The sequence below is a fragment of the Rhinoderma darwinii genome, chromosome 4, assembly GCF_050947455.1.
Source record: "Rhinoderma darwinii isolate aRhiDar2 chromosome 4, aRhiDar2.hap1, whole genome shotgun sequence".
NCBI classification, from domain to species: Eukaryota; Metazoa; Chordata; class Amphibia; order Anura; family Rhinodermatidae; genus Rhinoderma; species Rhinoderma darwinii.
Window position 1 is genome coordinate 203,465,120 of NC_134690.1, and position 27,940 is coordinate 203,493,059.

Consider the following 27,940-nt stretch of genomic DNA (forward strand, 5'->3'; position numbering starts at 1 on the left):
GAAACCAAGTGATACCGGCTATTCAGAATATTGCTGGAGAAGCTTTCCGCAATGTTTGGCGTCGGCAGGATGGAGCTCTGGCTTATTTTTCTCTGCGAGCTCGAAATCTTCTGAACAATAATTTTCCTGATCAATGGATTGGTAGAAGAGGCCCAATAGAATGGCCGCTGAGATAACCAGATCTGACCCCATTAGCCTTTTTTTACTGGGGGTATTTAAAAAGTAAAGTCTATGAGACTAGGATCGCAAACTTAGACGGAAAGCATTTCGAATTCAATCATACCAGATGTTACAAATAACGTTATCGACACGTTTTACATTCGCTTAGGACACTGTCAAGTTGTTGAAGGGCATCAGTTTGAACAATTGATTTAATACAGTAATTGTTATGTTTGTACTAATACACATAATACATGTCCACTGCCTTGCTTTGGTTGGCCGGACAACCAACCAACCAACCAATACACACACACCAAGGGGACTCACATTAATCTAGCACCCCGATGAGATGTAAATCCGACCTCCACGCGGTACATTTTGGTTAATGCGAACGCCTGCGGTAGCCATTAATGAAGATGATAACTTTAACGTTAAATATCTCAGCGAAAAAAATATCGTATCTCAAAATCGTTTGCAGGATCGTTTTCGTATTAAAAAGAGCTTTCAAATGAGCCCCCACTCGAACCCCCATGCCATTTAAGATTTTGCTGCCCCCGACCACCACGGGGGTGGGGGTGGTTTTTCATGGCGTTAACTGGTAGATTTTATGACCCCATTAAAACCCTCTACCTGGAGCCGTTCATAAGTTACGAGGGTGTTCCGGAACTTTTGGTAGGCACTGTGTGTGTGTGTATGTGTATATATATATATATATATACACACATACATACATACATACATACACACACACACACACACACATATTGTGTACCATGGTACAAAACATTTAATTTCTATCTTTAAAGGGAAGGTTCACTTTTGGACAATTATATTGTATGCAACACAATTGGCTTGGGACCCCCTTCAATTGATTATTATTTCATTAAATAAAAATGTAATAAGTATATTGTAAGATCAATCTCCACTATTCATTGTTTTCCAGTTCTCTGAATGCAGGCAGCAACATCAACAATGGATGTTTTATTTTGGTTGTAGTGTAGTATAATTTCACTTCTTGTGACTTTTCAGTCACCCTATTTTTGTTTTGTCACTTGTTTTATTTTTATGGGAGGGAGGCTTTTTGGCGGTCCTTCTCCTAGTGTTATATATATATATATATATATATATATAACATATATTTTTTTATCAGGTTTGAATATTTATGTGTATCATATATGGAGTCTAATGGTATTATTTGTTATGTGTTTATATGTTTTTTTAACCGTGTGTGTGTGTATATGTATGTGTATATATATATATATATATATATATATATATATATATATATATATATATATATCATGCCATATGTTATCTTGCTATATATACACCATACGGTGACATCTTCTAGTTATAATATTAGTAAGGATAAATTATTTTTGCATATCTTTATTCTTACGTCTTTGTTGAAATTAGCTAGTTCAGCACTTTATTGGTGCTTATTATTGCGCTTTTTTTTGAGTAATATGTATGGTATTTTGGGCCCTTATATTAGTCCAGCCATTTATTATATAACATATGGCATGTAAAGGATTTCTTTATATATATTTTTTTGTGCACTATAACATTGCTGTGTACGGATGTTTAACTATATTTGTTAATCTGTATATATCTTTAAGTATTATCATGTACTGGGTGATTATGATACATGTGTGTCATATCCGTATCTCTAGAGGCATTTTTCTAGCTATATTCTTGGCTATTTGTTGTTTAGGCTATAGTTCTCCATTTTCCCCAGTAGAGGGCGTCTTATCTGTACATCGGACACAGATGCGTTCTTGCGCATACGCTGTGTGTGTGCTCCATCCTCGGGTGCCGCTTTCTCGTCAGTGCTTATGTCAATACGCGTGGCCATGCGTCGCTATGGGGATATGGCTCACGCATCATGCTGGTCTCGTGCCGACTTGTCTGCATTCAGAGGTGAGAAATATTCTTTTAGGCCCCATGCACACGAACGTAAAAATGCCCGTAATCACGGGCCGTAATTACAGCCCGTAATTACGGGCCCATAGACTTCTATTGGCCACGGGTACCTCCCCGTATGCTTACGGGAAGGTGCCCGGGCCGTTGAAAAATATAGAACATGTCCTATTTTAGGCCGTAATTACGGCACGGGCAGGCCCATAGAAGTCTATGGGGCTCCCGTAATTACGGGTGACTACATGTGTGCACCCGTAATTACGGGAGCGTTGCTAGGCGATGTCAGTGGATAGTCACTGTCCAGGGTGCTGAAAGAGTTAACTGATCGGCAGTAACTCTTTCAGCACTTCCGATCAAAATATAAATCAAAGTGTAAAAAAAATAGAAGTTCATACTTACCCAGTACTCCCTGCTTCTTCCTCTAGTCCGGCCTCCCGGGATGATGTTTCAGCGCATGTGACCGCTACAGCCAATCACAGGCTGCAGCGGTCACATGGACTGCCGCGTCATCAAGGGAGGTCGGGCTGGATGTCGAAAGAGGGACGCATCACCAAGACAACGGCCGGGTAAGTATGAATTTCTTTTACTTTTACCTCGGAAAGGGCTGCCCCTTCTCTCGATCCTGCACTGATAGAGAGAAGGGGCTGCCAATTAGTGCAGTGCAATTTTGCAGCGAAACTGTGCCAGTAAATACTGGTGCAATACGGGTCGAATACGTGAGACCAAGGACCCGTATTTACACCAGTATTTACGGGAGGAAAAAAATACGTTCGTGTGCATGAGGCCATAGTCACTTGGTTTTTACTAATATTTAGCCTCCCGACTAAGCCAGTCCCACTTTGTTCTGACCGTTGCATTTGCGTTTTCTATGCTACTTACACTATACATCAATTTTCCATCTAATTATTTGCATTACCTACATATTTGGGTTTTTGAATGTTATTCCAGTGCCTCTGCGGTTGTTTGTGGTTGGTTGTACTGTATACCACATGGCATATCTTCCATCTTGCTTTTGCTGTATCTGTCTAAATCATGGTCCCTTTTTTAAACTGCTTCATTAATATGTATTGTATTTGACTATTATATATTAAAGATTTATTACTTTTTTCTACTTTTGGGCTTGAGTGCACTTTTTCTGTTTGCGTATAGGTTATCTACTTGTTTTATTTTGGTTGCCATAGTTCCGTCTATAGACAAGTATATAAAAAATAAATTTACATTAATATTCTGGACACGTTTCTTGAGGTAACCATGACATATTTTTTATTTCATGGCTCAGGAGCTTTATGTATATAGCAGGAATTTTTTTTTATAAAATACGTTCTACTGCCTTTTGCAAAAAGAATATATATATATATATATATATATATATATACACATACTGTATTTATAATAGGCACACTTTAATTTCAAATGCAGATTGCATCTTCTAAAATGAGGAAATTAGAAAGTGATTTCGGAAAGATTTATTTATTGCAAAATCGGTAATAATGTAGTAATTTAAATTTTGTAATATATCTTATTAAAGCGATTTTCCCAGACTCATAAATTATCACCTATCCACAGGATAGGTAATCATGTTCTGATCGCTGTAACCCCCAAACCCCAGATCCTCCTCACTGCACCCCTTTCAACGTAGGAAAGCTTGAATGGAGCGGGCGTCGAGCATGAACCTGCTGCTCCATTTAAAGAGGCTCTGTCACCACATTATAAGTTCCCTATATTGTACATGATATGATCGGCGCTGTAATGTAGATTACAACAGCGTTTTTTATTTAGAAAAACTATAAATTTTGACTGAGTTATGACCTATATTAGCTTTATGCTCATGAGTTTCTCAATGGACAACTGGGCGTGTTTTACTTTTTGGCCAAATGGGCGTTGTACAGAGGAGTAAAACACGCCCAGTTGTCCATTGAGAAACTCATTAGCATAAAGCTAATATAGGTCATAACTCCGTCAAAAATGATAGTTTTTCTAAATAAAAAACACTGTTGTTATCTACATTACAGCGCCGATCACATCATGTACAATATAGGCCACTTATAATGTGGTTACAGAGCCTCTTTAAGGTCTATGAGAATGACAGAAATAGCCGAGGGCTGGACTTGGCTGTTTCCGTAATTCCCATAGCTTTTGAATGAAGCGGCAGTGCGCATACCCGACCGACATTCTATTCAACGTCCTCCTCAATGCGTTTGAGCAGTGAAAAGGAAGAGGGTTGCTCAACCCAGTTATCACGATCGGTGGGGTCCCAGCAGTGGGGCCCCCTGCGATCCCAAAATGATCACCTATCCTGTGGATAGGTGATAATTTAGGATTCTGGGAAAACCCTGTTAAATTGTAACCTCATATGTGTATGTTGTGGAAAAATTAAAACTTATGGCTTATGGAAGGCAGGAAAGAAAAAACAAAAAGAAAAAAGTTAAAACTTGCTGCAGTGCGGTGTTAAGAGAATAAGTAGAATAGTGCAGGCCATGCAGCTGGTACGGTGCCCATTGGTGGGAGAAGGGAACGGCCCTGGTTTTACAATTCCCTCTATTAGAGGGGTGGTGTAAACCATGGGGCTCTGCCTCTCCACTGTAAATTCAATATTAACAACCAAGGGAAAAGACCATTAATGGGTTGGTGCTACCAGTCTCTCCAATTCAGGTGGGAAAGTGGGTGAACAAGTGATGCATACTTTTAGACTTTCTCTTTTTCTTCGATGTGTGCCTCAAGTCTGATTTTAACCCCTTAGTGACCAGCCCATTTTAGGCCCTAATGACCAAGCTATTTTATTCGTTTTTCTATAGTCGCATTCAAAGAGCTATAGCTTTTTTATTTTTTCGTCTACATAGCTGTATGAGGACTTGTTTTTTGCGGGATTAGTTGTGCTTTTTAATGGCACCATTTTTGGGTACATATAATTTTTATATTAACTTTTATTAACCTTTTTGGGGGGGGATTATAAAAAAAACCTTAAATTCCGCCATTGTTCTATGCGTTTTTAAATTGACGCCGTTCACTATGCGACATAAATAACATGTTACCTTTATTCTATGGGTCGGTACGATTACGGCGATACCACATATGTAGAGGTTTTTTATGTTTTACGACTTTTGCACAATAAAAACACTTTTGAACTAAAATTATTTGCTTTTGCATCGTCGCTTTCCAAGAGCCGTAATTTTTTTATTTTTCCATCAATGTGTGATTTTTTGGGCTTGTTTTCTGCGGGACAAGACGTAGTTTTGTATGGTACTGTTTTGGGGTGCATGGGACTTATTGATTCATTTTTATTATGACTTTTTTGGGGGGCAATGGAAAAAATTGCAATTTCGCCATGGTTTTTTGCGTTTTTTTTTTACGGTGTTCACTTTGCGGTTTAAATTACCTATTAACTTTATTAATGGAGTCATTACGGTCGCGGCGATACCACATATGTGTACTTTTTTTTTTTTTTTTACACTTTTACTAAATAAAACCACTTTTTATGGAAAAAAATGGATTTATTTTTTTACTGTACTTTTTATTAATAATATTTATTTCACTTTGATGACTGATTTTATTAGTCCCACTAGGGGACTTTACTGTGCGATATTACCAGAGCATTATTGCCGGTCAGTGTAAATCTGACAGGCAATCTGTTAGGACGTGCCTCCGGCGCGTCCTAACAGGAATATGTCCAGGGCAGACCTGGGGGCTTTTATCAAGCCCCCAGCTGCCATGACACCCCATCGGAGACCCGCGATTTCATTCGCGGGCCGCCGATGGGTGACAGAGGGAGCGCACTCCCTCTGTAAACAAAGTTAAATGCCGCGGTCGCTATTGACGGTGGCATTTAACGGGTTAAACAGCCGCGATCGAAGTAAACTTCGATCGCGGGCGTTGGAGCAGGAGCTCAGCTGTCATCAGACAGGACTTAGACTAGGCTGACGTGAAAAGGCGTCAGCCTAGCCTAAAGCCCATTAGTGAATCACGTGAAAAGGCGTATTGGTGGTCACTAAGGGGTTAAACTTTTACCCAAACAGGGACAGGTACACGTTAGTTTATGAAAAATCTTTCTCTCACCAGTAGGAAGAGCTTGCCATCTTGTCCTTGAATACAGAACCTGAAGGTGCTTCTAGAGGCTGATAATTCCATCAGAAGCCGGACAATTATACTTTCCACAAACGGTTTCCTGTTGAAACAAAGATCAGTCTTCACAGTGTGTGTCCATGTTAACTATCATTGGAAAGACAGGCAGGTTAATGGTAAGTGGTCATTAGGACAAAGTAAAACCTCCACATTATCAATTTTCTTTATTTGCTGTCAGCACCCTACTGTATATAATGGAAGCCTTGCTTGCTCGAGATAGTTAACAGATAATGATAAGACCCACATTCTAGATCCTGTTCAATTAAAAAAAAAAAAAAGGAGAGACCTTAGAAATTTTGGAGTCAAATAATTCAGCGTCAAGAACCAAATCAGGTTAACACACCTCCACAGTGGCCTACGTCATACTTGCCCTATATTAACAGGACGAGACACTTGCACCTGTGAGTGCTGCAACATAACAGCCATTAGAAAGCTTGTATCGTGCAGATTGTGGATGTGTTTAACGGTTAAATACTCAGATAAATATGAACAATTCAGTATTTAGCAAATTAGGTTTCCTCTATGACTTTATTAAAAGAATAATCAATTTACCATACAAAAATACAACAGTGTGACATATATTAAATCATTATTTCTCTATTTGTAAATGGAAGGGTACATTTTAGAAAATAAAATAAATCACAATGGTGCCAAGATTGTACACTTCAGCAGTAAATGGCATGTAGCACTGGGATGGAAAGTTCAGATCAGCCCAACACACATATGAACTCTGTGTGTTCTATCCATGACCAATATTCTCATCAATTTACTTTGTGAACTTAGGTCTACTACAATTCTGGTGGTTTAGTTGGACCAAACATGTGCCCGAACATCATAGATGCCAAGTGTTCCAAACTGTGGTGTACTGTCCTACAAACCAGGACGTAAAAGGTGAGGGTTTATGTAACGCCCATGGCCACCGACCATCGGGATTACTCCCCTCCCGATGGCCGCAGCCATGGATCTGTGAGCGCTGGCCCGCATCTCCTCCTCAGGAGACGCCAGCGCTCACTTCAGCTTCACTCTGCGGTGTCACCTGAAACGTATGTAAAATTAGCCCTGGTGTGGATGCTCCTTCCCAACGAACCTCCTGGGATCGCTTCCGAATCCTAATGTCAATACGAGTAGCCAAACGTAAGAGGTCATCCAGGGTAGGTGGCAGATCACGAGCAGCAAGTTCGTCCTTAATTTTTGGAGACTGTCCCTGCCAGAATGTAGCCACCAAGGCCTCTTCGTTCCAGAATAGCTCTGCTGCCAGGGTGCGGAACTGAATGGCGTACTCGCTGACAGAGGTGTCCTCCTGGTGAAGGGTCAGGACAGATGCAGCTGCTGAGGAGACTCGGCCAGGTTCCTCGAACACTGTGCGAAAAGACTGTAGGAAAGCCTGGAAGTCGTGGGTCTCTGGTCCCGGACGTTCCCAGATAGGGTTTGCCCATGCTAGGGCCCTGCTAGCAAGGAGTGATATGATAAATAAGTTCCTTGCTCTCTCAGTAGAAAATGCGCTGGTGTGGAGACTGAAGTGGATTTGGCACTGGTTAAGAAATCCCCTGCAGGTACTCTCATTTCCATCATAGCGAGGAGGTAGTGGCAGCGAGAATCGAGGATCAACACTGGTTCTGCCAGCAGGTCTACCAGGAGAAACCGCAATGGATGCTGAGATGCTCGGTTCCAGTTTGTGCTCCACTACCACCCTGCCAACAAAAATGTGAGGGCTGATGCCTTGTCCAGGTCGTTTGAGACAGAGGACACCGTGGACTCTCCACAAAATATCATTGATCCGTCCTGTATCATCTCGGTTAATCCTCTGCAAGTTAGAGACATCCCTCTGGGGAGTACTTTTGTGCGTTTGTGTAAAGGATCTGCTAGGCACAGCTTCGGGGTTAACGCCCATAGATAATCAGTCTGCACCTGCTTCTATGTCTGTGAGACTGACTCCATCTTCCACCACTCAGGGTGGCAGGTTTAGGAGTGGGAGAACCTATCACAGCCTGGCCAGACGGAGCTAGCTCCCGCCCTCTGTCTATTTATACCTGCCTTTCCTGTTCCTCCTTTGCTTGTGATTCTTCTCGTTTGGTTTCCTGGCCCTGCTGCAGCTTCTTGTACCATTGTCCTTGCTTCATATTGACCCCGGCTTGCTGACTATTCTCCTGCTCTGCGTTTGGTACCTCGTACACTCCTGGTTTGACTCGGCTTGTTTACTACTCTTCTGCTCTGCGTTTGGCACCTCGTACTCTCCTGGTTTGACTCGGCTTGTTCACTTCTCTTGTTGCTCACGGTGTTGCCGGCCCACGGCAACTGCCCCTTTCTCCCCCTAGCTCTGTGTACCCTTGTCTGTCGTGCACTTATTGAGCGTAGGGACCGTCGCCCAGTTGTACCCCGTCGCCTAGGGCGGGTCGTTGCAAGTAGGCAGGGACTGAGTGGTGGGTAGATTAGGGCTCACTTGTCTGTCTCCCCACCCCCGTCATTACAGTTTGGCAGACAGGTGGAGAGTCCTTCGCTGGGGACACAGCTCCAAACTTGCATGCCCTTAATACCCGAGATTTGATCACCCGTCATTTCTGGTGGCCCACGCTGCCCAAAGACATTGTGGAATTTGTCTCGTCCTCTGCTGGATGCAATACGGTCTGGGTTGTGTTGGACCGGTTCTCTAAAATGGCTCACTTTGTTCCACTGACCGGCCTACCTTCTGCTTCTCGACTGGCCAACCTCTTCATCAAACACATCTTCCGCCTGCAAGGCTTACCTCTGCATATTGTGTCTGATCGGGGGGGGGGGTTCAGTTGACCTCAAAATCTTAGGGAGCCGTTTGTAAACTCCTTGATGTAAAGCTGGACTTTTCCTCAGCCTACCATCCCCAGTCCAATGGCCAAGTCGAGAGGATCAATCAGATCATGGAGAACTATCTACGACATTTCATCTCCAGGCAGCAGGATGACTGGATGCAGCTTCTTTCCTGGGCTGAGTTCTCTTACAACAACCACACAAGCAAGTCCACAGCCTCCACACCATTCTTTATGGTCTACGGCCAACATCCACGAATGCCTCTTCCTGTTTCTGCTACGTCCCAGGTGCCTGAAGCTGATTCTGCATTCCGGGACTTTCTACGGATCTGGCACCAGACCCGGTCCTCTATTCTGCTGGCGGTCGATCGCATGAAGCGAAAGGCATACACGAGGAGAAAAGAGCCGCCTCCGTTTCTTCAGGGTACCAAGGTCTGGCCTTCCTCAAGAAATATCTGGCTGTGGGTGCCCAGGTTCCTCTGACCCTTAGATATCCTCCAGCAGATAAACCTGGTCTCTTATAAGCTTAGGTTGCCTGCTACCCTCAGAATCCCAACTCCTTTCACGTGTTTCTTCTGAAGCCTGTGGTCCTGAACCGCTACTCTAAGACTAATAGCCCTGCAGTTGCCCGCAGCGGTTCTGCCGATGTATTTGAGGTCAAGGAGAGCTTGGACTTCAAGGGGATTAGAGGAAAATACTTTTACTTGGTGGATTGGAGGGGGGTTTGGTCCGGAAGAGAGGTCCTGGGAGCCAAAGGATAATCTCAATGCTCCTACCCTCGTGAAAAAGTTTCTCTCCCACTCTGGCCCTACTTCACTCTGCGGTGTCCCGTATTACCCTGGACTTTAAGAAGGGCCCTGCCCCTTTCTTCATTGCCTGAGCGTTGTTGTGTTTACGTGTGTCAATCTTTGCAAATGGTCCCTTAGGTTTTTCCAGTTCCCAGTACCTGCTACCTGTATCCCGTGCTACCTTGTTCCTGTGTCGTAGAGAGTTGGTGTCGTGTTGTGCCATATACTACGCCTACTGTGTTACATCACACCTGGTGTCTGCCTGCTGCCAAAATCCCATCCGAGCCTAAACATCGCTACTATCTGAATTACCACAGATACCCTTATTCGAACTATATATATTGACTTGGTATCCTGTTGGCCAGCTGCTATACCGCTACGGCAGTACAGCCAAGTGGGTCCACATACCCACAGATCGTGACAGTTTACCTTAAGTTGCAAAATGGGATTCAAATGTTGGCAAGTTTGTAACAGCTTCTAATGCAATGTTCTCACAGCAAATGTTGAGGCTGAAAAACATGAGGCAGATCAAACAGTTTCTGAATCCAGGCGTTTTTTAAGCTTATTTTTATAGCATTTTAGGACTGTGTTAGGGCTTTCAACCGTATTTTGAGGCGTATTTTCAAAGTGTTTTTTGATGAGACATATTTATTTAAATTCAGCAGCATAAAAATAGGCCTCATATGAACTACACAGTGTATTGCTATTGAAATCAATAGTAAGCCGTTTGCAGGCTTATTTCAAGTGTATTTCGGAAAGTAATACAAGTCTCTAATGCTCGAGATACAACTGAAAATATGTCATGTGAACATGGCCTAATTGTGCAACGGACACCTAAGATCCCACAATGCGCTACTCTGGTAACAGGAATCCAGAAAAACTCTAAATTTATTTTAATAACACAACAGTTGCAGAGCCACTGACTAGCTTAGAGAGATCATGTGATTCACTACTTAACCCCACAGGGAGTTGCTTAGTTGATTCAATTCTATGTACTAATATAACCATATCCGGATTTGCAGGCAGTAAATCTGGAACGTATTACAGTAGCAGCAAAGTGGATGAGATTTAACAAATCTCATCCATACTTTGTAAAAAATTTCCAAATTGATGCTGCAGAGGGTGTTATGGAATCACCAATTGAGCAATTCCCAGGGTGGGAAATAAGCGTGCAAATAAATCCGCAACCCCAAATCCATCACAACTCTGATCAACAGAATCTAAGGCTACTCTATGGTTTTCGCCAGAGCCCACCGCAAGGCAGGTTGGACTTTGCCGCAAAGAAGCCAGGTTGTTTTAACAGAGTTCGGTGTTGGATAAGAGATGCAATGCAGGCAATACCAGAGCAGGTGACAAGACAGCCCAAGGGTAAACAAAGTCAAAATCACAAAACTAGTGGATACCAGGGATTGCAGAGGTCAAAACCAGCTGGGAGCAGAAAGTCCAAATCAGTGAGCAAAGGGAAATCCAGAGACAAGCCGAGGTCCAGTTCCAAAAGTCCAAATAGTCAAAAGGTACAGGGTGTAGTCAGTAGCTTGATTAAACACCTGGAAACAAGGAAAATCACAGGCAAAGAAACCAGAACCAACACAGATTTAAATACTGCACCCTTCAACCCGATAGGAGCAAAGACAGAGAAGTGGAATAGACTCAACAACTAAAACCGGAACCGCCCAGAAGCTAGACTAGTAGTCATGGTAATCTTATAGGGACAGACATTTCCTAACAGAAGGGTTGCGTATTTGTTGCCAATTTTCCCCATTCAGTTTAATGGGGTATTGAATTCCACAACAAATGGCAAACTTTCTGCAGAATAAACTGTAAATGTTAAAAATAAATGTATAAATGCATAACTGTAAAAAAAAATCTACAAAAACACAAAAGGGATCAATATCTCACAATATAAATCTTTATTAAATATAGATTGACAAAACATACACACATCAGATGGATCACCCAGGACTATAAAAAGGAGCACTGTGCAGCTAGGTATAGTAAAGAAGAAAACTATATTACCAGGTGAAGAGCCTATACCGCTAATTCCCTGGTAAGGGTATGTTCACACGTAGTCAACAAAAACGTCTGAAAATCCAGAGCTGTTTTCAAGGGAAAACAGACCCTGCTTTTCAGATGTTTTTTTACCAACTCGCATTTTTCGCGGCGTTTTCACGCCGCTTTCGCGGCGTTTTTTATGTCCGTTTTTGGAGCTGTTTTCATTGGAGTCTATGAGAAAACAGCTCCAAAAACGTCCCAAGAAGTGTCCTGCACTTCTTTTGACGAGGCTGTATTTTTACGCGTCGTCGTTCGACAGCTGTCAAACGACGACGCGTAAATAACAGGTCGTCTGCACAGTACGTCGGCAAACCCATTCAAATGAATGGGCAGATGTTTGCCGACGTATTTGAGACGTATTTCCAGACGTAAAACGAGGCAAAATACGCCTCGTATACGTCTGAAATTTGGCCGTGTGAACATACCCTAACATTTCAAGATCATTAACAACATCAATATTGGTACATATAGGTCAGCAGAACTAAACAGTAGTAACTACCAAAATCTTCTTAACCCCTTCAGGACACAGCCTGTTTTGGCCTTGTGGACGCAGGCAATTTTTTCAAATCTGACATGTGTCACTTTATGTGGTAATAGCTTGGGAATGCTTTTACCTATCCAAGCGATTCTGAGAATGTTTTCTCGTGACATATTGTACTTTACGTCTGTGAAAAAATTTGGTCGATAAATTCAGTATTTATTTGTGAAAAACACCAAAATTGAGAGAAAATTTGCAAAAAATTGCATTTTTCTAAATTTGAATGTATCTGCTTGCAAAACAGATATTAATACCGCACACAATAGTCACTAGTTAACATTTCCCATATGTCTACTTTATGTTTGCATAGTTTTTGAACGTCCTTTTATTTTTCAAGAACGTTACAAGTCTTAGATCTTTAGCAGCAATTTCTCACATTTTCAAGAAATTTCCAAAACCTATTTTTTCATGGACCAGTTCAGTTGTGAAGTGGCTTTGAGGGCCTTATATATTAGAAACTCCCCATAAATCACCCCATTTTAAAAACTTCACCCCTCAAAGAATTGAAAACAGCATTCAGAAAGTTTCTGAACCCTTTAGGCATTTCACAGGAATTAAAGCAATGTAGAGGGGAAATTTACAAATGTAATTTTTTTTGCAGAAATTCATTTGTAATAGAAACATTTCTGTAACACAGAAGGTTTTACATGAGAAACGCAACTCAATATTTATTGCCCAGATTCTGCAGTATTTAGAAATATCCCACGTGCGGCCCTAGTGTTCCAATGGACTGAAACACTGGCCTCAGAAGCAAAGGAGCGCCTAGTGGATTTTGAAGCCTCCTTTTTATTACAATATATTTTAGGCTCCATGTCTGGTTTGAAGAGGTCTTGTGGTACCTAAACAGGAGAAACCCCCAAAAAGTGACCCCATGTTGGAAACTACACCCCTCAAGGAATTTATCTAGTTGTATAGTGAGCATTTTAACCCCACAGGTTTTTTGCTGAATTTATTGGCGTTAGTCTGTGAAAATGAAAATCTACATTTCTTCTGAAGAAACATAGACATTTTTAATTTTTGCAAGGAATAAAGGAGAAAAAGCACCCCAACATTTGTAAAGAAATTTATCCTGATTACGGCAATACCCCATATGTGGTCATAAACTTATGTTTGAACACATTACAGCCCTCAGAACGGAAAGGAGGGCGTTTTGGAGCTCAAATTTTGCTATAATGGTTTTCGGTGCCATGTCGCATTTGCAATGCCCTGGAGGGACCAAAACAGCGGAAACCCCCCAAAAGTGACCCCATTCACTATCAGAATCCAAAAGAGCAAATGCCTCTTCAGCGGTATATAACTTGCGTGGCATTTTTTTTACTTATTTTTTGTAACAGTTTTAATAAAAGTAACAAAGAAAAAGTCCACTAATCCATTGATCAAAATAAATATATGAACAACCCTAAGGCACTGTTCACACTGAGTTTTTTCTACAGGTTTTTCAGCGCGGAAACCGCTCCGCAAAACTCGTCAAGAACCGCCCGTACATGTCTCCCATTGATTTCAATGGGAGTTGGACCAGCTTTTTTACCGTGAGCAAAAAAAAAGCATTGCGGTAAAAAGAAGCGACATGACCTATCTTGAGGCGGTTTCCGCCTCCAAAACCCCATTTCAATCAGTCAGAAGGGTAAAAAAAAACACCTCGACGATTGTTTTGACGAGTTTTTGTCAAACCACTGTGCAAAAAACGTCTGGAGCAGTTTTTGCAGGAGGAATTTTCCTCCTGCAAAAAACTCAGTGTAAACACAGCCTAACAATGAATCAATGTATTTGGAATTTACAGACGTGTAAAATATATGAAGAGATTTATATAAGTATATGTGTGTATACGTATATATTACATGTACGTATATATCTATATGATGTTATAGATATATAACATCCCTAATTATTAATTTTTATTAACAAATTTCAAATATATGTCTATATATAATATATATTACGTGTGTATATATATATATATATATATATATACACACACACACACATATATATATATACACATACATATACATACATACACACACGCACAGTATATAAATATATATATATATATATATATATATATATATATACACACACACACACACACACACATTATAAGCCCTAATTGATTGTTAATTAACTCATTAATTGTCCTAGTCTGAGTACTATCTACCTAACAGACTACCTAAGCTATAACTAGCTGCCTACACTAAACTATCTATGTTGAGGTGGTTTTTGTGTGTCTTTATACGAGACACACAGCAGCTGCTCGGCACAGTGCTTCTTCTCCCCAACTGTCTCAGAACGATCTGACAGGGAGGGAGGAGAAACATTGTAACAAAAAGCACGAAAGTTTGTTGCTGCAACAAACTTTGCTGTGAACACCATGATAGGTTTATCATGGTGATCACGTCATTGGGACCGACACCAATCCGGTCCTGATGTCTTCTCTCAGCACTTAGGCTGCTAGTAGCAGCGTGTACTGAGAGATTCAGAGCACAGGGAGAGCTCTGTGCAGTCTGTTCTGACACCACGTAGATTAACAGGCTGCAGGACAAAAGCCCAGCACTGCAGCCCGTTAATCTACGTGGGCTGGTCGTGAAGGGGTTAAAGGGGTTTTCCCATCTTGGACAATTATGGCATATCCACAGGATATGCTATAAAAGTCTGATAGATGTGGGTCCCACCTCTGGCACCCGCACCTACCTCTAGAACAGGGCCCCCTAAATCCAGTTCTAGCTTACTCGGCTCCCGCTGCCTCCCAGCCACTTCCTGGTTAAGTGGTCGGAGTGACGGAAACAGCCAAGATCACGGAGCTACGCGGTTTACGTAACTCCCATAGAAGGGAATGGGAGTTACAGAAACTGCGTAGCATGGTGTGCTACTCTGTTTCCGCCGCTACAGAGTTCTGTAAACAGCGTAGCTCACCGTGCTACGCTGTTTCAGTAACTCCCATTCACTTCTATGGGAGTTATGGAAGCAGTGTAGCTCTCGGCTGTTTCTGTAACTCCCGACCATCTAACTAGGAAGTGGCTGGGAGGCAGCGGAGTCGAGTAAGCTAGAAAGGGGCTTAGGGGGCCCCTTTCTAGATATAGGTGCGGGTCCCAGAGGTGAGACCTGCATCTATCAGACAGTCATGGCATATCCTGTGGATATGCCATACATTTCCAAGATTGGAAAACCCCTTTAAGCAACAGTAAAACCGCCTGGGAAGAAAGTAACAACTTAGGGCAGATTTACTAAGACTGGCGTTTCATGTGCCAGTCTAAGTAATCTGCACCGCCGGAGTGAGATGCAACAGATTTAAGTCACACACGCCTCTTACAAAAAACTGTCGCATTGACTGTGACCATGTGCCATCCATTCAGACCCCCCCAATCGGAAATAAGATAGAAAAAAAACTATGCACACCTTACCACTCTTTTCCACTCAGGCTCCCCCTGCATTCTGCAGCTCATACAAGGACCTGATATATGCGACGTAGCACTCCACATGATCAGTGCTGCGTCACAAACAACATCCTGACGCTGTAGTATACCTACATGAAGAACACCACGATAAATATTCCCCGGATACATTTATTATAGTCACAAATCTGACTTATTACGTAATATCTTATGGGGACTGAAGCATGGTAATAACGGTGAAACCCGCTGATTAATAGCAAAACCTAAAGTTCGGGTCTGACACACCAAAATAATTTTAAAACAAAGTATCTTTATTAAATACATCTAAAATGCAACATAAGTTAAAACAGAGATGATTTCCACAGTGCAGAAAGACAACCAGATTAATTGTATATGGTATATCCAAATATACAAAAGGTTTAATATAATAAGAAAACCTTTTGCTGAAAAAAGTGCATATGCTGAAAAAAGGAGCTCATACCCATTGTGACAGGTCGTCTCTGGCGTCAACCCCCATTGAGTGTTCAAACTCATGGCTGGCAACACAGCTATTACCCTGATTTTGCTTTATGTGTTTCTGTTTACTGGGTTAAACTGAGCGATGTATTTTGCTCCTGCATAGCATTACTATTGATTTTTTCATCTGGCTCCATTCAGGGGTATTTACACTGTTGTACACTCATCAATTTATATTTATTTAAATCATATTTGTATCGATATATATATAAAGAATATATTTTTTTCTTGTTGCTGAACAACTTCTCCTGCTGGTTAATGTATCAGAATGTGTACATCATATAATTGTAATATACTGCTGATGTATTCCTGTGATTAAATGGTGTCGCCCATTACCCATATATTTGGATATACCATATACAATTGATCTGGTTGTCTTTCTGCACTGTGGAAATCATCTCTGTTTTAACTTATGTTGCATTTTAGATGTATTTAATAAAGATACTTTGTTTTAAAATTATTTTGGTGTGTCAACATCCTGACGCTGCCCGGTGTCATGACCTTGTATGTGCTGCCATACGCTGAGGGAACCAGAGGGGACCCAAAGTAAAAAAAACAGGAGTGGCGAAGTGAGCATATTTTTTAAATTAATATAATTAATTGTCAGATGGAGGAATTAGGTGTTGGAGGGTAGTCTGATCAGAGGAGGGCAAGGTATGAGGCCTAACACAGGCCTCTACCTTGCAATGCCCCACAGAGTCAGATCTACGCCAGCTAGGAGCTAGCGTAGATTTCAACTATGGTTTATGACAGTTTTTTGGTGTAAATTGTAGTAAATCTGTTGGGACTCTGTGACCTCGCCCCCTTTTGTGAAGCCACAACCACATTATACAAAAGTGTTGAGGGTGCGTAAAAAAGACAAAAGTCGCAATTTATGCCACAAATTGTGACTATTGGGCCCTTTTGTAATTTGTCTATGCCAGAAAACTAGCTTAGAAAGGTTGATAAATTCCCCTAATAATGTTGGTCTAATGCCAACTTCCCAGTTTGGACTGATTATTGGTTTATTTAAAAATTGTGGTTTTTTTTTGCTGCAAAATAGCTGCACCTTACCAGCGGAATCTGGGTCCGATTTGCTGCAGAGTTTTTCACAGCAAATCTGAACTGTGTAAACATACCCTTGGGGCATTACACTGATGCTTAATCCCTTCCCGCTGTGGCCACTTTTGACCTTCCTATCAGAACCTTATGTTTCAAATCTGAAATTTGTCATTTTATGTGGTAATAACTTTGGAATGCTTTTACCTATCCAATCGATTCTAAGACTGTTTTCTCGTGACATATTGGACTTTATGACAGTGAAAAAAATTTAGTCGATAAATTCAATATTTATTTATGAAAAACATCAAAATGTAGAAAAACTTTGCATTTTTCTAAATTTAAATGTACCTGCTTGCAAAACCGATTGTAATACCACAACAATTAATATTTCCCACATAATTACATGTTTGCATCGTTTTTTGAATGTTCTTTTATTTTTCTAGGACGTTACAAGGCTTAGAACTTTAGCCGCAATTTCTCACATTTTCAAGAAAATTTCATAAGGCTATTTTTTCATAGACCAGTTCAGTTCTGAAGTGGTTTTGAGGGGCCTATATATTAGAAATCCCCCCATAAATCACCCCATTTTAAAAACTGCACCCCTCAAAGTATTCAAAACACCATTTAGAAAGTCTTTTAACCCCTTAGGCGTTTCACAAGAATTAAAGCAAAGTAGAGGTGAAATTTACAAATTTCCTTTTTTTTTTGCAGAAATTCATTTTTTATTCATTTTTTTGTCTAACACAGAAGGTTTTACAAGAGAAACACAACTCAATATTTATTGCCCAGATTCTGCAGTTTTTAGAAATATCCCACATGTGGCCGTAGTGTGCTACTGGACTGAAGCACTGGCCTCAGAAGCAAAGGAGCACCAAGTGGATTTTGGGGCGTTTTTTTTATTAGATTATATTTTATGCACAATGTCAAGTTCGAAGAGGTCTTGTGATGCCAAAACAAAGGAAACACCCCAAAAAAACACCCCATTTTGGAAACTAAACCCCACAACGAATTCATATAGTGGTGTAGTGAGCATTTTGAACCAACAGGTGTTTCATACATTTTATTAGAATTTGGACGTAAAAATAAAATTTTATACATTTTAAGATGACGTTTTAGCCAAAAACAAAACAAAAAACAATTTCCACAAGGAATAAAGAGGAAAAAGCAAAATTTGTAAAGCAACTTCTACAAAGTATGTAAATAACCCATATGTGGTCATAAACTGCTGTTTTGGCACTCGTTAAGGCTTAGAAGATAAGGAGCGCAATTTGGCTTTTGGAGCGATGATTTTGTTGGATTGGTTTCTTGGCACCATGTCGCTTTTGAAAAGCCCCTGTGGGAGCATTTTACTAGAGCAAGGAAAAGACCCTAGTAGCCGGAAGGCATTAGAATAGCACAAAACATAACTAATTTTCGGTTAAGCAAAAGGATGCCTTGATTTCCGGCTGACTAAACAGAGTAATTACTAAAATATAACTTTTATTAATTGTTTCTAAATTAAACAAAAAACACACAATTTAAAAATAGCCAATGCCAGCTGACCGTATAAGGTTTGTATGGCACATTGCCAGAGACGCGCTAGGTCTTAATGACCTGATGTCGGCTGCAGAACGCAGTACTATCACTAGCATCTTTAGGGGTTCAAATGGGGCTTCATTTGAACCCCTGAAGACGCTAGGTTTGTTGCAAAACATGTCGTGGGGGCCTCTTCTATCTGTTTTAATTTCAATGTGTAGCTAACAGTCAGTTACAAACCTAAATCGAGCTAGTGATAGTACAGCGTTCTGCAGTCGCTGATCGTAACACTCATACATTAAGTCGTTCTGACCTAGCGAGTCTCTGGCAATGTGCTATACAAACCTTACACTGTCAGCTAGCGTTGGCTTGTGAGCATTTTGACTCCACAGTTTCATAGTTTTGATCAGAATTGGGCAGTGGAAATAAAAATATATATTTTTTTCCAATAAGACGCAGCTTTAGCTCAAAATTTTTTATTTTCTCAACAAATAAAAGGAGAAAAAGCACCCCAACATTTGTAAATCAATTTCTCCCGAGTACGGCAATACCCCATATGTGGTCATAAACTGCGGTTTGTGCACACCGTAGGGCTCAGAACGGAAGGAGCGCTATTTAGCTTTTGGAGTGCAGATTTTGCTGGATTCGTTTCTGGGCGCTATGTCGCACTTGTAATGACTCTGTGGGACCAAAACAGTGGAAACCCCCCACAAGTGACCCCATTTTGGAAACTACACCCCTCAGGGTATTCCACCCAGGGGTGTAGTGAGCATTTTAACCCTGCAGGTGTTTTCCAGAAATTGTGTGCACTCGATGTTGCAGAGTGAAAATGGGAATTTTTCCATAGATATGCCAATATGTGGTGCCCAGCTTGTGCCCAATGAAAAAAACAGCTCTCTAATTATTATGCGGTGTTTCCCGGTTTTAGAAATACCATACATGTGGCTTTAATCTTTTGCCTGGATGATCGACAGGGCTCAGGAGTGAAAGAGTACCATGCGAAGTTGAGGCCTAATTTGGCGATTTACAAAGTATTGGTTCACAATTGCAGAGGCTCTGATGTGAAATAATAAAAAGAAACCCCTGAGAAGTGACCCCATTTTGTAAACTACACCCCTCAAGGCATTTATTAAGTGGTGTAGTGAGCATTTCACCCCACAGGTATTTTCCAAAAATTATTGCTCTGCGGATGGTGCAAAGTAGCCATTTTTCCCTAGATATGCCATTTCAGTGGCAAATATGTAGTGCCCAGCTTGTGCCACTGGAGATACACACCCCAAAAATTGTTAAAAGGGTTCTCCCTGGTTTGGCGATGCCATATATGTGGAAGTGAACTGCTGTTTGGGCACGCTGTAGGGTTCAGAAGCAAGGGATAGCCATTTAGCTTTTGGAGTATAGATTTTGCTTGGTAGTAGTTTTGTTTGGAGTTTACTGGTATTTTAGTTTATAACATGGGGGCATATGTAAGCTGGGCAGAGTATATCAGGGCATAATAAGAGGGTATAATAATGGGGTAAAATAATCCATACATGTGTGTTACGCTGTGAAGCAATCCTTTATGCACAGGCGAGTGTTGCACTGATAAATGGTGTCGTTTCTTATCCCCCTTTTGGTCCACACTCTGCACCTTTGCAGTTTAGGGAATTTTGTTGGGAAAGTGTTGTCCTGGTATAATACGGGCACCCTCGCTTCCAGCAGATATGTTTGAGTCCTCCCCTTCCTGGTTCCCTAATTTTAGTGCCTTGATGATTTGCTTCTTGAAATAGAAAAAATGATCCCCTCGGGCTGCACAACTGCATATTTTTCTTTCCTGATTTATTGGAGCCATAACTTATATTTTCATAGATGTAGTGGTATGAGGGCTGTTTTTTTGCGAGACGAGCTGTAGTTTTTATTGGTACCATTTTGGGGTACATGCAACTTTTTGAACACTTTTTATCCTTTTTTTTGGGAGGCAATGTGACCAAAAACCAGCAATGCTGGCATAGTTTTTGTAATATAAATATCAAGTTCCCTTTATTCTGCGGGTCAGTACGATTCCGGCGATACCAAATTTATAGCACTTTTTGCACAAAAAAAATTACTTTTGGAAAAATAATGTATTTTTTCTGTCGCCATGTTGTAAGAGTCATAACTTTTTATTTTTTTTAACGACTGAGCTGTATAAGGGCTTGTTTTTTGCGAGACGAGAGATAGTTTTTATAGGTATCATTTTTGGATACATGCGACTTTTTGATCACATATTTATTTCAATTTTTGGAAGAGAAAAAGTGACCAAAAAACAGCAATTCTGGCAATGATTTTTTTTTTTTTTTTAACGGCGTTCACTGCGCGGTATAAATAACATTAATTTTTATAGTTCAGGTTGTTATGTACACGGCGATACCAAATATGTATGGTTTACTTATTTTTTTTCAATAATAAATGACCTGATAAGGGAAAAAAGGGCGATTGTGTTTTATTTTATTACTTCACACTTTTATATTTACTTTTTTGACACTTTTTCAGTCCTACTGGGGGACTTGAAGGTCCAACTATTTGCTGCTCTAATACATTGCACTACCTACGTAGTGCAATGTATTAGAACTGTCAGTTGTTCACTGAAAGCTAGCCGATCAGGTTCCGCCTACAGACAGGGCCTAATCGGCTTCCATAATGGCAGACCAGGAGGCCATTGTTAGGCCTCTTGTTGCCATAGTAGCAGTCCGCAGCCCTGCCATCGCATGGCAGGGCTGCCGATTTGTTACAAACCACTAAGATGCAGCGATCGCTTTATCTAAGGGGTTAATAGCAGGGATCAGAGCTAACCCCGGTTCCTGCCGTTACAGCGGGGTGTCCACTGTAACATACAGCGTACACCCACTGCGCTGATGATGCCGGCTCAGCTTTTGTGCCGGAAGCTGTGCGGGCGCCATCTTGCCGTTGGTACTGGAAGACTTTTAGGTCCCGCCTCCGAGTGGGGCATAGGAGGCTTCCATTGCTGGTAGACTGGGGGGCCAGTATTAGGCCTCCGGATTCCATTGCAGTCACCGGCAACCCAGTAATCACGTTGCTGGGGTGCTGATGGCTAAAAACCCCTCAGATGCTGCGATCTCTATTGAACGCAGCATCTGAGGGGTTAATCAGCCGGACATGAGGCTAGCTCTGGTCCAGGCTGTTACATCAGGGTGTTGCTGTAACATACAGCTGGCACCCGGCAGTTATGGCGCGGGCCCAGGTCCTGAGCACACACTATCACCGCGACGTAATGGTACTGCGCTTTGCGGAAACCCCTGCTGGACAGTGCCTTATATATACGGCGGATGTCGGGAAGGGGTTAAAGTTAATTCACAGAACAATAGTGACCATGGCATTCTAGTCGTTAGACAAAGTGGGGGCCCCCTTTCACTCACCCCATCATCGCCCCCCCGCAACAATGCGAGGTTCCGATGGCTTGTCATACATCAGTATTGCAGTGTATTGTACCAGCGATCTAACGATCGCATGTTCAAGTCCCCTAGCGGAACGAAGAAATGAAAAAAAAAAAAAAATACGTTTGCAGGAAAATAAAAAAATAAAAAAAATCTATAAAAATTTCAAAACCCCCCTTTTCCCCCTAAAGCAATGTAAACAATAAAAAAAAACAACAACTGGTATAGCTTTCCATAAGCCTAAACTATTCTAATATAATGTTACATATCCCACACGGTAAAAAACACTAGAATTGCTGTTTTTTTGGTCACCTTGCCTATCCAAAAAAAGGATATGAAAAGTGATCAAAAAGTTGCATTTTTGCTTTTGGCCCCTGAACGACACTTCCGGCTGCTTTTAACTCAATCCAATAAATTCATACATTTAGCAAAAAACCTGTGGAGGGGGGCGTGGCTTGGACATGGCGCTGACCAGACGTGCTGCTTGAGAGCTCCGTTCCTGTGCTTCCCTAACCCGATCATAAGCTCGGTCAGGAAGACCAAGGCTACCACGGGGACTCCTTACCTCACGAGGCAGATGTCTTCAGCCGGCTCCATTCAGCGTTATCTCTCGGACGCTGCTGCTGGAGCACTTCCCAAGATGGCGTCGCTGGAGGGGAGACGAGATGGCGCCGGAACTCCACTTGCAGGGGGGATGTCATCTGCGACTGCTGCTGCTGTATCAGGTACCGAATGTACCCTCTCCTCAGCCCCTGGGCCTTCTGGGCAGTCTCCTTCCCTGCTGGTTAGGGAAGAGCGGTATCCCTCTGAGGTGATGCCGGCGCCTTCTGGTCTGCCACGTGGTGTCTGTCATGGCATCCTGGTTTCTCCTTCTTCATCCCCTCATGTGCTGGAACCTGCATCGCTGCCTGCCATCTCTCCCAGAGATCAGAAGGCCCATTTTTCCACGCCTGTAGCTGGATCTGCTGTCCTGGGGGATGATTTACAGGCTTTGAGACAACAGCTTTCTACATTACCCACTAAACAGGACATGGAGCATTATGTTAATCGTCTGGAGACGACATATAAGTCAGAGATACAATTTCTCACCACGAATCTCTCTCAATTGTCTGACCAAGTGCAACGTATGGAGGAGGATGTTTCCACTGTTACACAGCAACAGGCTTCCCAGGTAGATCGGTTGGATCAACACTCTCAGCAGATTCACATGCTCTTTAACATAGCTGAAGATCACGAAAATCGGAATCGCCGCAATAATATTCGGCTTCGGGGTATTCCGGAAGATGTTTCTCCTGGGCAGCTCATACCCGCTTTACAGTGTCTGTTTAACTCCTTACTGGAGCGTCCTGCTGATGATCCTATGGAGTTGGATAGAGCTCACGGAACTCTTGGCCCTCGTAATCCGGATCCTGATAGGCCTAGAGATGTTCTGTGCCGTGTTAATTTTTTCTCTATCAAAGAGCAGATCATGAGGAAGGCCCGTGACAAAGGCGAAGTTTTATTGAATGGTGTCAAGATGAAGCTGCTGTCAGACCTGTCCAGGATGACTCTGGATAAACGTCGGGTACTGCGTCCTCTGCTAGATGTCCTGAAAGAGAATGAGATCTCTTACTCGTGGGGTCACCCCTTTCAGCTGCAGGTTCGCAAGGATGGAGGTATGCTGACAGTTCGAGACCCGGGCGATGTTCCTGCTTTTTGTGCTGCCCTCCATTTGCCCAGAGTTTCTCTTTCCGACTGGCCTTATGTTCCTCCTCCACGATCGCGAAGGCGGGGTCGATCTCCTGCATCTCCTATGGGGCGTCGTGGCGGTCGTCCTGCTGACCCGATGTGATACCTCCATGATGTCTCCACCAGTTTGCTATTGGATTTTAATTTCTTGTGTCCATCAATATGAGGCCGTGGCCTGCTGTGTTTCATTGGGGAGAGGGCCGCTTGTTTCTTTTTCCTTGTTCTAGGCGGGTACTTCCGAAATCGCAGGCGGGCCACTTGCTGGTGGTTGCCTGTTGCTGAAGAGCTACAAGATGTACTTCAATGTGAATGTTTATATTTTTCTCATTTCTATGTTACGATTATTACTTACATGTATGTACATTTATGCTGACAAGGAATGTATTCAGGGGAGTTCTTTGCTGGAGTTTCCACATGCTCCTGATAATGCTGTATGCCTTGGTTAGTTATTTTGGGGTGTAATTTTAAATGCCTTGGTTTTTCTTTTCCTTCTTATTTTATATTCTTATTTAGCAATGTTCAATTTGTCAATGGGTTGGGGGGCGCGGGGCGCTGGCTAGTCCTTGTCCTGACACTTCTCCTCCTAGGGACTCACTGGTTGTATCCGGTGTCTATTTGCTTGTTTTCTCCTTGATTAGATCAAGGAGTGGGTGATTGTTTTGCCCGTTTGTCCGTCTTTGTTGTCGTGGTTTCCCTCCCCTGTCTGTCTTGTCTTTTTTCTTCGTTGCCTTAAGCTTATATTATTGGCTTGGTCAATTAAGTGCAGTGGAGATGGCGCAGCTGAAGATCTGTACCTTTAATGCTAGAGGACTTAACGTCCCTGAAAAACGCTCACAGATCCTGTATAACATGCACAAAGAGCGTGTGCATATATTACTTTTACAAGAAACTCATTTTCAGGTGGGCCATACACCACAGTTTACTAATCGATACTATCCTACTTGGTTTCACAGTGCCAACCCGGAGTCCAAGTCCAAGGGTGCTAGTATATGTCTTCATAAATCGCTCTCTCACAAGACCGTAGATGTCCTTGTCGACCCGGGTGGTCGTTATGTTTTTCTTAAATTGTCCATCCAGAATAAGATCTTTACGTTGGCTAATTTGTACCTCCCTAATCAGGATCAGGCTCGGGTGTGTTGATTGTTTTTGAGGAAATTGGAGGAGTTTTCGGAGGGTGTTCTAATCGTGGGAGGTGATTTTAATCGGACGTTTGATTATAGGCTTGATACCTCCTCGGGCAGGTCTGCTGTTCCTAAATCACACATGGTGGCGTTGAAGAACACGATGCACTCCATGCAATTGATTGACGTGTGGAGGATTCTTCATCCTCAGATGAGAGAGTATACTTACTTCTCCTCATTGCACAATATGTACAGTCGTCTAGACGCCTTTCTGATTAGCCACCACTTGCTTACCTGGCATCCTACTTCTGCGGTTGGTCCTATGGTGTGGTCGGATCATGCCCCTGTATTTCTGTCGCTAACGTTTCCTAATTCGGTGCCCAACTTTCAGTCATGGAAAATTAATGACAATCTATTGCGCGACGCAGTATGTGTATCGGCTCTTAAGGACACGCTTAAAATCTTTTTTGAAGTGCACGCGCGTGACTCTACACCTCTGCCATTCCAGTGGGAAGCACTGAAATGTGTAGTTCGAGGTGTCCTGATACAGCAAGGGGCGCGTTTAAAGAGAGAAAAGGGGGTAGCTATTGCGCGGCACCTTGATCAGATACGAGATTTGGAATCCTGTCATAAACGGGATCCCTCCTCACAGGTTTTCTCAGACCTTACCATAGCGAGGGAATCATTACGTTCTCTACTAGACCAGTCGCACGCTAGGTTCAGGGTTCGTATGCGGAAGCACTCTTATGAATTTGCGGACAAATGTGGTAGGTCTCTGGCGAGGATATTACATCCTCGTACACAGGCTTCATACATTCCTAAAATTATGTCTCCCACCGGCGGTGAAGTTCACGATCCGGTTGGCATTACTGAATGTTTTCGACAATATTACTCTGCCTTGTATAACCTCAAAGGACACTTTCATGATATGCCGGCGGATTCGTTGCGGGACAAAATTAACCAATATGTACATGATACTGCTCTGCCGCCCTTGGGGGACGGGGAGGCTTTGGGACTTGAGGAGGATTTCTTGGAATCCGAAGTGGAGAATGCAATTGGAGACTCTCCTTTGGGCAAAAGTCCAGGCCCGGATGGATTTAATATTACATTTTATAAGACATTTAAAGATCAACTAGCTCCCTTTTTGACGAAAGTCTTCAACTCAGTGACTTCCTCTTGTCCCTTTGCGCCCCAGTCCCTTGAGGCTCATATTACCCTTCTCCCAAAACCGGGTAAAGATCCTACGATAAGCGCAAATTTTAGGCCCATCTCGCTGATTAATGTCGACGTGAAGCTCTATGCGAAACTGCTTGCATCTCGCCTGTCGCTGTTATTGCCTGGCTCGATACTGGATGATCAGGTGGGGTTTGTACGTGGTAGAGAGTCTCGGGATAATACCAACAAGACCCTTCTTTTAACGTCATATTGCCAATCCCGCAAAATACAGATGTGTCACCTCTCAGTTGATGCCGAAAAGGCTTTTGACAGAGTGCACTGGGTGTTTCTCCGTAGTGCCTTGATACAGGTTGGCCTTGGCAACACCATGGTGGACAGGATTATGGCATTGTACCATGGGCCTACGGCTCGAGTTAACAGTCTCTTATCTGACTCTTTGTCTATTACTAATGGCACGAGACAGGGGTGCCCACTCTCGCCTCTCCTATATGTTTTGGTCATGGAACACCTGGCCGTGGCACTGTGGAAAAACTCTAACATTAATGGCATTTGTGTTGGCGCACAGCATCACAAACTCGCACTCTATGCGGATGATCTTCTTGTGTACATTACAAATCCTATGATTTCTTTGCCATCTTTGACTGTGGAGTTTGAGCGGTTTGGGCATACGAGTAATTTTAAAGTTAATTACTCTAAATCGGAGGCACTGAATATATCTCTGGATGCTCCTCCTGCTGCTCATCTCGCTCGGGTTTTCCCGTTTAAGTGGCAATCTAAGTCCTTAAAATACATGGGGATACATGTCCCTACACATCTGTCCGATTTGTTTGCCTTGAACTACACACCAATCTTACAACGTACCCTGAGGGAATTGGCGGCGTATGGCGGGAGCCGCATGTCGTGGTTTGGGCGTATTAACGCTGTCAAAATGGATATCTTGCCCAAATTCCTATACATTTTTCAGACCGTCCCTATTGTAGTGCCAGCGTGTTTCTTCCAGTCCTTACATAGGGCCATAGCCAAATTTGTATGGGGGTCCTCTAAGCCGCGCATTCGATTTTCTGTTCTTAGCCGACCGAAACTGGAGGGGGGCGCGGGTTTACCAGATTTTAAATGTTATCATCAGGCTGCGATCCTCATGCGATTGGTGGACTGGTTCCGCTCAGATGCCGGTAAGCAATGGGTGCGCATTGAGAGGGGAATGTCTTCCCTCGCCTTGTCCTCCTTGCCTTGGTTAACTGCCTCCCAGCGACCTTCATCTTTTTTGCCTTTCCTCACACGTCAATTTCTTGTAATCTGGGAGCTGATCATTGTTACCAGGGACATTGCTCACCGTCCGGGTCCTATGACTCCCCTCTTTGATAACCCTTCCTTCCCTCCGGCAGTAGGTGTGGATACATTCCTCTGTTGGGAGAGACGGGGCGGTGGATGTCTGGCTCAAACCCTTACACCTGATGGTTCAATTTTGTCACTGACTGCTGTCTCTGAGGCCTGCCCGGGGAGACGATCAGCATGGTGGTCCTATTTTCAGCTGCGTTCATATCTCTCTTCCATGGGTGACTGTCTTGTGTTGCTACAGGATAAGACTCCTCTGGAACATTATCTGTCTTTGACCTCTGCTCCTTCTCACACACTGTCCCATCTACATGGGGTCCTCCAACCTAGCTATTCTTACTCTCAGCTGTCAT

At 42.6% G+C, this 27,940-nt stretch overlaps 1 protein-coding gene across 2 annotated transcripts in view; it reads right to left on the minus strand.

The window, feature by feature from the left end:
* Positions 1 to 27,940, minus strand: part of UBE3D (ubiquitin protein ligase E3D) — a 255,631-nt gene that overhangs the window by 126,895 nt on the left and 100,796 nt on the right. For both annotated transcript variants that reach the window (XR_012883173.1, XM_075862076.1), the window contains exon 7: positions 6,133 to 6,241. Coding sequence is in view for 1 of the 2 variants with exons in the window: in XM_075862076.1 (XP_075718191.1) it covers positions 6,133 to 6,241 (109 nt within the window). In the remaining variant the exon portion in view is untranslated. The remainder of the gene's footprint in view (positions 1 to 6,132; positions 6,242 to 27,940) is intronic.